This window comes from Pteropus alecto, unplaced genomic scaffold (genome assembly GCF_000325575.1).
Source record: "Pteropus alecto unplaced genomic scaffold, ASM32557v1 scaffold189, whole genome shotgun sequence".
Lineage (NCBI taxonomy): Eukaryota > Metazoa > Chordata > Mammalia > Chiroptera > Pteropodidae > Pteropus > Pteropus alecto.
The window spans coordinates 3598017-3606806 of record NW_006442117.1 but is presented as its reverse complement, the minus strand read 5'-3'; the positions used below and the strand labels follow the sequence as shown (position 1 = coordinate 3606806).

The 8790-nt window shown below is 43.9% G+C and overlaps 1 protein-coding gene across 1 annotated transcript in view; it reads right to left on the bottom strand.

Moving 5' to 3' along the window:
* The window catches only part of MTR (5-methyltetrahydrofolate-homocysteine methyltransferase), a 90215-nt gene that overhangs the window by 49778 nt on the left and 31647 nt on the right, over positions 1 to 8790 (bottom strand). The window contains exons 15-16 of the mRNA XM_025039066.1: positions 1516 to 1782; positions 566 to 745 (exon numbers count right to left, since the gene is read on the bottom strand). Coding sequence (XP_024894834.1) covers positions 566 to 745; positions 1516 to 1782 — 447 coding nt within the window. The remainder of the gene's footprint in view (positions 1 to 565; positions 746 to 1515; positions 1783 to 8790) is intronic.

Sequence of the window (8790 nt, the reverse complement as noted above, 5' to 3'; positions counted from 1 at the left end):
GGACTGTAAGCTGCTCTTGGTCCCAAGACTCCAACGTGTGGGTCCAGCCACCCCCATTTTCCCTCGCTCTGCACGTGGTGTGTCCGAGAGGGACTGAGAGTGACCACCAGTACTGATTTAGGGTCACAGATAAACTTTAGCGAGCAGGTGAATTTGCACATACAGAATCCATAGATAATTCAGATTCATTGTGCATAGGGAAATGATAAAGGTATAAAGAAAAGCAACAGAACTCAGGATGAAAGTGTAATGGGAAAGCGAGAGACACGGGCTCAGGCCACGTTCTCTTCAGGACCTAAGCGAGAGCTAATATTTGCTTCACAATTAATTTTTTAATATATTTTTCATATATTCTCTAGTGTGTGTGTTATACTTTACCGTTTAAAATAACACATAAAAGAAAAATAATAAAGGGCCCTAAATTTCAGAAAACCAATTTACTACCTAAGAACAAAAATGTCAACATTCTGGCCAACAAACACATGTGTTGCTGAGACTGGCCACTGGAGCCATGTGGTAAGTCTGAGCGATGTCCTGGATAGAAGAGAGAACACACCAGACTTACTTTAATGATCTTTGCTGCATGGATAAAATTAACGGCGTACAAGTTGTGTTCCTCCATCCCAGTACCAATAGTGAGTATGTTAGGGTCAAAAATGATGTCATTTGGATTAAAGCCCAGTTTCTTCAGGAGCAGGTTGTAGGCCCGGGTGCAGATTCTGACTTTGACGTCCGTTTCTGTCGCCTGGAGAAAGGAGCAAAAGATAATAATTTGAAATAGAGAAATAAAGTGTTATCCATGAAAACAGAAGCACATTTCACTTGTCGAAAGCACGTAAGCACCACTGCTTGGGGCTCATGAAGATCCAAAAGCCAAGCAGCCTCTAAACATTTATTGACTTGCCTCAGAGCAGGAGCTGCCTTAAAGTCCCTTTGTGTTTTTACAAGACTTCTATAAAAATCAAGTCTTACATGCAAATATATGGTATATTAGTAAATCAGCTTCTAAAAAATACACACGCGTGGTAAGGATTCAGACACCGCGAAAGAACAAATGCGAAAGGCCCCCTCTCCTGACCTGCCTGCAGCGCCTTCACGCACCCCCGCCCCCCGCACCACTGCCAGAGCTCCCCGGCTCCTCCTGCAGGACTGCGCCACGCAGCATGGAGGATGTGCGCATGTTCCCCACCTCCGGCCCCTCCCACCGCAGCGGCTGCTTCAGGTGCCTGAAGTCAGGCACTTAAGTCACACGAGCATCGCTCTTCTAATAGTGACTCTAGAAAGGAGAGCACTGACTCCAGCAAGGCTCCGCATCACCCCTGGAATCAGGGCCCGCACCTCCCGTTTCATTGCCTATCACTGTCCCCTCATGCGCTCCACTGTCCCACCCTGCTCCTTTCACGCTGCTGGATTAATGACAGAGAAAGAAAGAAACGGAGAAAAACAGACAGGGAGGGATGCCAAGTACCCCCCCAATCAGTACTGGTGGTCACTCTCAGTCCCTCTCGGACACACCATGTGCAGAGCGATGGAAAATTGGGGTGGCTGGACCCACACGTTGGAGTCTTGGGACCAAGAGCAGCTTACAGTCCTCACGTCCCCACCTCTGAGGGGAATCTGGAGAAGACTGTTTCCTACACACAAAGAATATAAATATGATCCATCTGATAAGGAAAGGTCCAAGCGCAGGGACACACGGCCACTAAATCGTAGCCAGGGAGCGGTGACCTCTCTGGAGCCATGACAAAGGAGGCCCCTGAAACACAGAAACATGTCAGATTTCTAAAAAAGCTCAGAGAGGGTCAGGGGAGGAAACCAGAGAATCGAGTCCTCAGCTTGCGTCAATTACCTTCCACAGGATAAAAATAAAGGGAAAACTTAGAACTACTGACTTCAGTTTCCTAGGACTATTTATAATACTGTGGTGAGTATCCTACTGAAAAATACAACATGTTTAGGTGAAAAACACTATCAAGTTATCTAAATTCAATGAAAAGGCTGCTTATGAGATAAAAATCTTAAAAATCACCACTGAAGAAAAATATATTCCAGAGGAAAAATACATCAAAACAACGCAAAATACCTAGTAATGGTCTGAAGAGTTTCTACTTAAGGAAAACTGTAAAACTTGATGGATTAGTAATCGGAAAGGCATACCAGGCTCCCAAATGACGAATCTGAATAGTGCCAAGATGCCAATTCTTCATTATTTTCTAGCTTACGATTAATTAAATTTTAATCAATATCCCAATGGGGCCCTATTACTTCATAAATTGGAAAATTACTCTCATATAATTTTAGCATAGGTAAGTGTATTGAATGTAATGGATGCATTCATAGGATAATACTGATTATTCTTTTATGTAATTTACACACGTACAAACACAAAATAATATAGTCTCTTCTCCGATTATGTGATAATTATATTTCTAGGAAACCTTATTAAAAATTGTCATACAAAATAATCGTTTCAATTAGTAAAGAAGAACTAACCCTAGAGAGTAGCGATGTCATTCTTCCCACGGAAATTTCAATAATAGAGGTGTTCTGTATCTTGTTAAAGATGAGTTGATCAAACTACTAACCACAAACAAAAACACAGAAATAATTCCTATCTGACGCCCTAAGGCCAGCCCCTGTCATTGCTGGCCTTGACCGTGCACTTTTGTTGTAACACGGATCAGGAACATAAACCGAAGACGGCAGCAGGTGCTGAAGCAGGGCGGGCGGGCCGGCCTTCCTTCGCTGTTTAGTCCCAATGGTGACTTTCATTGCAGAGAGGTGCTTTCTCCTTGTCACCTGTGGTGTCATCCAAGCAAAGCAAATCTTGATTCTTAACTGGTTCGTGCTCCCCACAGCCCCGGGAGAACTCAGCTCACAGAAGACATGCCTTTATACCGAAATATCCGTATTGTTGGTTTCTGTACTTTGCAAGTGTATGAACTTTTCGCTTTGCTCTTTGTAAGTTTCGATACACGATCGTACAATGAGCATGTCTATGATCATGTAGAAAAAATACTTGTAATTAGTAAAAGCAGTTTTTAAAAAGGTATCTTTAATTCCACTGCCTTACACCGACATTTATTTTCCTTGACAGCATTTTCTTCCACTTTTCGCAAATGTAGTTTTTACGCAGTCAAGTACGCAGTGTCTATATGATTTTTGGTTTTATGTTTTTTATTTGTATTTGTAAGCACTGTCATGCTGCTCCAAAACTTCATAATTAATATTTAAATAACCTGGGTAATATTCCAACAGACCGATGTAACCTAAGTAATCGATTTCTCTTCAGACAAGCATTAAGGTTATCTTCAAGAAAGCTGGTGGAAAATCTTTGTATAAATAGTATTCTTATGCTGCTGAGTCCTTTTACTGAGATAATTTCCCAGAAATGAGATCATTAGCTCAAAGAGTATGAACATTTTTATCTCCTGACAGGTATTACGGTGTCTTTCAAAAGTGCTGTCCCAGTTCATGCTACACTCGCCAATGAATGAGGCTTTCTGTTGACGACCCCCCCACCTCCACCCCAACCCTGCCAGCCTGGATCATTTTAAGTTTACTTTTCCCAAGTTAGGAAGGGAAACATTACCTTAACATTGCTCTAATTTGCATTTCTTTCATAACCAGCAAGTTGAAATTTTTTCCCTGCATTTTTATTTGTGGCCACATTCAACTCTAAATGGGTAAAGCTTGTTCTCAGACAAAATCGAGCACCAGCAGCGCTAACAGACGAAGCCTGGGGATGATCCAGCATGTGGAAACTGGCGCCAGTCTTCAAGCCAGGCTCCATCTCATCCTAGGCATTTGACCTTGGCTCACAGTAAAATAAGGCAACAGCTACCCCAAGTGGCTGCCACAAGGACTAAATGAGATAAACTGCTGGTGGTTTTCAACTACATTTATACATGAGAATCACCTCTAAGCCTTTAAAATCACAGAAGCCAGGTCTCGCCCCAGACCAAAGGGGTCAGAAACTCAAGGACTGATGCCCAGGGGTGCGCGTGTTTTTTAAAGCACAGGCAGTGTCCACCCTCCTCTGTGGGAAAGCTTCTGCTTTACGCTCAGGTGACACACGGCAGAGCCACAAGGCACACAACAGTCCACTCTATCCAGAGCTCACCTCACTCCCGACTCCACTGAAAACCACGCAGTCAGCCTCCCAGCAGCCCCCTGCCCAGTGCCTGCAATCGGCACTCTGACATCCTGCCTTCTCTCCCCGGTGGTCAGCCAACTGACCCCCCGCCCACTCGCACACCAACTGCCAGCCCCCAAGTCCCAAAGGCACGGACCTGGCAAATGCCCCCTTTCTCCCAATGCACCAACTCCCCGCTCTTTACCAGATCATTCCCATCAGCTTACAAAACGACACTGTCACCTCATCTACACACACGCGCGCGCACACACACACGCACACACACACACACACACCTCTCTCAACCTCATATCCATCTCTGGTTTCCACCCTATTTCTCTGTTCCCCTTTACAGCAAAACTCAAAAAATTCGTTTATACCTGCTGCCTCCAATTTTCCTATCCTCTCCTGAACCCACTCCAACGTCACTTTCGTCTCCTTGGAAACGGTACCACAAGGCCACACACCGGGCCATCGCTAGTCCAGTGGAAAGTCTTGGTCTCATCCACTTGCTCCGCCCGCAGCTGTTTAAAACAGCTCGTTGAGCCCAGAAGCCTGTTCTTGAGCTTACACGCCAAGCGACCGTCCCTTCCGGTCCCTGTCCTACCCAGGCTCCTCCCCACCCCTCTCACAGGGTCTCCTCGAGTCCCCAACCACGGGGCACTGAGCTCCCAGGCCCCTCGGTCCTAGGGCCTCTTCGCTGCGGCCACCCCTTTGCTGAGCTCAGTCACCCCAACTGCGTGCCGATCACGCCCAAGTAAGGAAACACCATCTTCAAGGCAAGCTTTGCCCGTGAAACCCTGGCTCATCTGCGCGACCGCACAGCCCGCACGCCACGGTGAACACGGTCTGGCCAAACCCAAACTCCTCCTCACCGCCCAGTCGGCCTCTCCCCGTCTTCCGTCCTCTCAAAGCCCTGGAGCTGTCCCTGAGTCCGCTTTCCCTCACGACCCATGACCAACAGTGAAGGCGAATCCCACTGGCTCTATCTACCTTAAAAATACATCTAGAAACACATGAGCAGAGCAAATGCCAGAACTGGAAAATAGGAGGGAAAAGGTAAAAAATGTACACAAAACATCCATTATCTGTATATTACCCATGAAAAGAGGTTGAAACGATTCAAGGAAACGTCCCATGACTGCGGCCATAGGTCTCCCAGCTGAGCGCTCAACTTAACGGAAGCCTTATCATCCTGAGATTTCTGAGCGCCGTGAACACAGACAATCCAAGGAGCATCCAGAAAACGGGCAAAAAACGAGGTTTCCCGAAAAGAACCGAGGGTTAGCACAGCACTGCCTCCCTACCGTTACCAGTGGAAACCAGACCAACACTTTCAACACAGAGAACATAATTGCAAGCTTGTAGGCCTACACCCATACAATCGTCAATGAAGTATAAAAGAAAGCCATTTTCAGACATAGAAGATTTCCAAAATATTTACTGCCATGTTTTCTTTCACAAGCAGCTGCAGTGGATGCGCTCCACCAAACGAGAGACTGAACCAAGAATGGGCAAATTACCGGATCTGGAAACCTCAGAGAGAGGCGGGAGGAATGAACCCCCAGGATGAAGGTGAGGGACAGTTCACAGTGACAGCTGTGCAGCCAGCATACAGAGCAACCTTTCCAGATCGTGTCGGAAGACCTGGAGAGCGAGCCTTCAAGGAGTTAAAACAAGCACAGCACAGGGAGTGCAGCCGGCATTAACATACTGGCCAGGTGCAAAACCAGAGGGGAGAAGGAGCCATTGGGGGATCGTATTATAAACTATATAAATGTCTAACCAACGTACTGTATACTTGAAGCTAATTAAATAAATAAATTAAAAAAAAATTAAAACAACAGTCTACTGAACCTGTTTGGTTACATTAGATATTGGAAATTAACGTAACTGGAAGATACTTTAAAGAAAAAAAGTATATAAGAAACAAAGCAAACGAAAAACTGTTGACTTCATAGGAAACAAGCGAGGTGCAGGGAAGGGAGAGAAACCACTGTGCGCGACCACGCGTGTCTCAGCTTTTACACCGCGGAAGCACATGGCACCAAAATCGTTTGAACTACGTGAAAGACGGGAAATAAAAGTGAAGGAGTGTGGGGCAGAGGCTGGTGAAAAAGCCAGATAAACAGTGACTCCAACCGGAACCCGAAGATACGAGGAAAAGGCTGCAGAAATCACCCAGCAAAGCTGAACGTGGCTGCGTCCGGGAATCTGAAGGGCCGGGGGCTTCTGTTTCTCCTAAAAAGCTTTACAGAACTTTGTCTATTTAACTATCTGCATGCGTATCTTTGGTAAAAATACAAACTATGTCAAAAGGTCTCAGCTGACTGAACCAGGAGTGGAAGATGGCTAGACACTTCCTTTCAGGACCACTTAACAGCACGTGTCAAGTGTGAATTGCACTCCGTGACCCCGCAATCCCACATCTATGAACCGACTGAGAAAATCACTGTGCGAGGAGAAAACGGCTGCATGAATTAGGAGATTCACTGGCCATCGTTCATTCTACGGAAAAATTAGAACAACTGTAATTTCATTCAACAATAGGCAAAGTAAAACCTAGACAAGCTGGAACATAAGGTGATCATAAAAGATGGAGTTATACTCCATGGAGTAAACTTGTATCTACTAAGATGGGAAGGTGCTAACCTGCTGCGGAATGAGGAAGGCAGGTGTAGTCTCATTTATGCAAAATTTTCAATTTGCTAGAACCTCTTCTGCTCTCTCCCTAAATGCCACATGGCTTTGTTTTGTTCAGGTTTTCAAAATTTCCTCCTCAGAAGGGCTTTACGAGACCATCATTTCTAAAACAGCCCACTGTCCCCGAAGAGCCTCCCCCTGAGATCTTGACTAGCCCTTCAGCGCAGACTCCGATCAATGACACCAGATATGCCAGGCTTGAATCCTAGCATTTGCCACCAGTGTGACAACAGTGAGTCATGTAATGTCTCTGTGCTTTGGTTCCTCACATGGAATACAAATATATATACCTACCAATATTTTGGGAGGAAAAACTGATGTCACATGTGTAGTGTGCCTGATTAGTAAAAGTAAAGGTTCAATATATGCTCATTATCAAAATTACCTTTTTTGCACTCTTCTGAATTATTTGAATTTTTCTCAAGATGAAAATACATCTTTAATAACTACGTATGGTGCCAGGTGCTTACTAGACTTAGGCTGTTCGCTCCATAAGGTATATAAACGTCTAATCACCATGTTGTACACCTGAAACTAATATATTATATATGTCAATGGTAATTAAAAACTTTTTTGAATTTTTAAATACAGAAAATATCTTTTGTAGAAAAACAATAACAGTTTTGTTAAAAACTATTTCATTTTAAAAATACAAAAAACAGAGAGGAGGAAAAAGATGTATCATCCCACTACTTGTCAACTACATAAATAAGAAGCCATCATGTCCCCACCAGAGACTGTCCCCTCCCTCCAGTTAGCAACTGCCGAATTTTTTTCTTTGCTTAGACGGACACATACACCCATATAAACTCTCCTTTTACTGAATACAACCAAGATCTGTCACTTGTTATTTTCACTTTCGATCTACTGCAGACACGGTCCCGTCACCTGGTCCCATCACCTCATCCGTTCCGCTGCTGCACGGCCCTCTGTGCGGCAGGTAGCGGGACACGCAGTGTTCTCAGCTCTCTGCCACTGCAACGCTACACTGTATGCGAACACATAGCCCACACCGTCAGTCTGTTACAACGTTCCCAGGACTGGCTGAATCACAAGGCACGGACTCTTAAAGTTGTTTTAAATTAAATACTGAATAGATACAAATATACTTGTAAAGGTCACGTGACCTATGAAACAACAATACAATAATCATTGTACATCCATCACTCCGCTAAACTATTGCTGTTTGGAACTTCCCTATGCCCCTCCCCGATGCCATGGCAGGTGTCATTTATCAACCTTTTATTAATTTTTCTATTTGCCAAAAAAAACACCCCAAAAAACTAGTATCTCGTTATTGCTTTAGTTTTTATTTCTTTAATCATTATAAAATGTGGTATCTTTTTATAGGTTTATTGGCTATTTGCATTTCCTTTCTATAAATTATTTTTCTTTGTCCCCTCTTCTGGGTTGACCGGGGCATTTTACTTTCTGATTTTAGAAACTGCATGTTGGGGACACTAACCCCCCACTTTGATCATGTTGAAACAGCACCCCGTCTTTCACCACCAAGTTTCGCATTGTTAAGTACGCAGCTCTCTCAATTTTCTGCCTTCCCATGTTTAGATGAATATTTTCCCAAATATCTTTTAGAATTTTGTTTTTTATATTTAGATCTTTAATTGATATAGACTTTACTTTAGTATATAGTGGGAAATGGAGTTCTAACATTGTTTTCTTCAAATGCATATCCAGTTGTTCCAATAGCATTTATTGGCTAATTCCTTTCTCAACTGATATAAAGACTTTCATGTCAAATTTTTATATACACAAGTATGTATGTGTACGTGTATCTACATACGTATATGTGATACTATGGTGTATACACACACACACACACACACACAGACACGGCTGTTTTGGATTCCATTCTCTCCTGCTGCTCTGTCAAGCCTGTGGAACACCATGGAGCTTGGTCAAAAGAAACCACTCACTTGTCCCTCTTCCTCAAA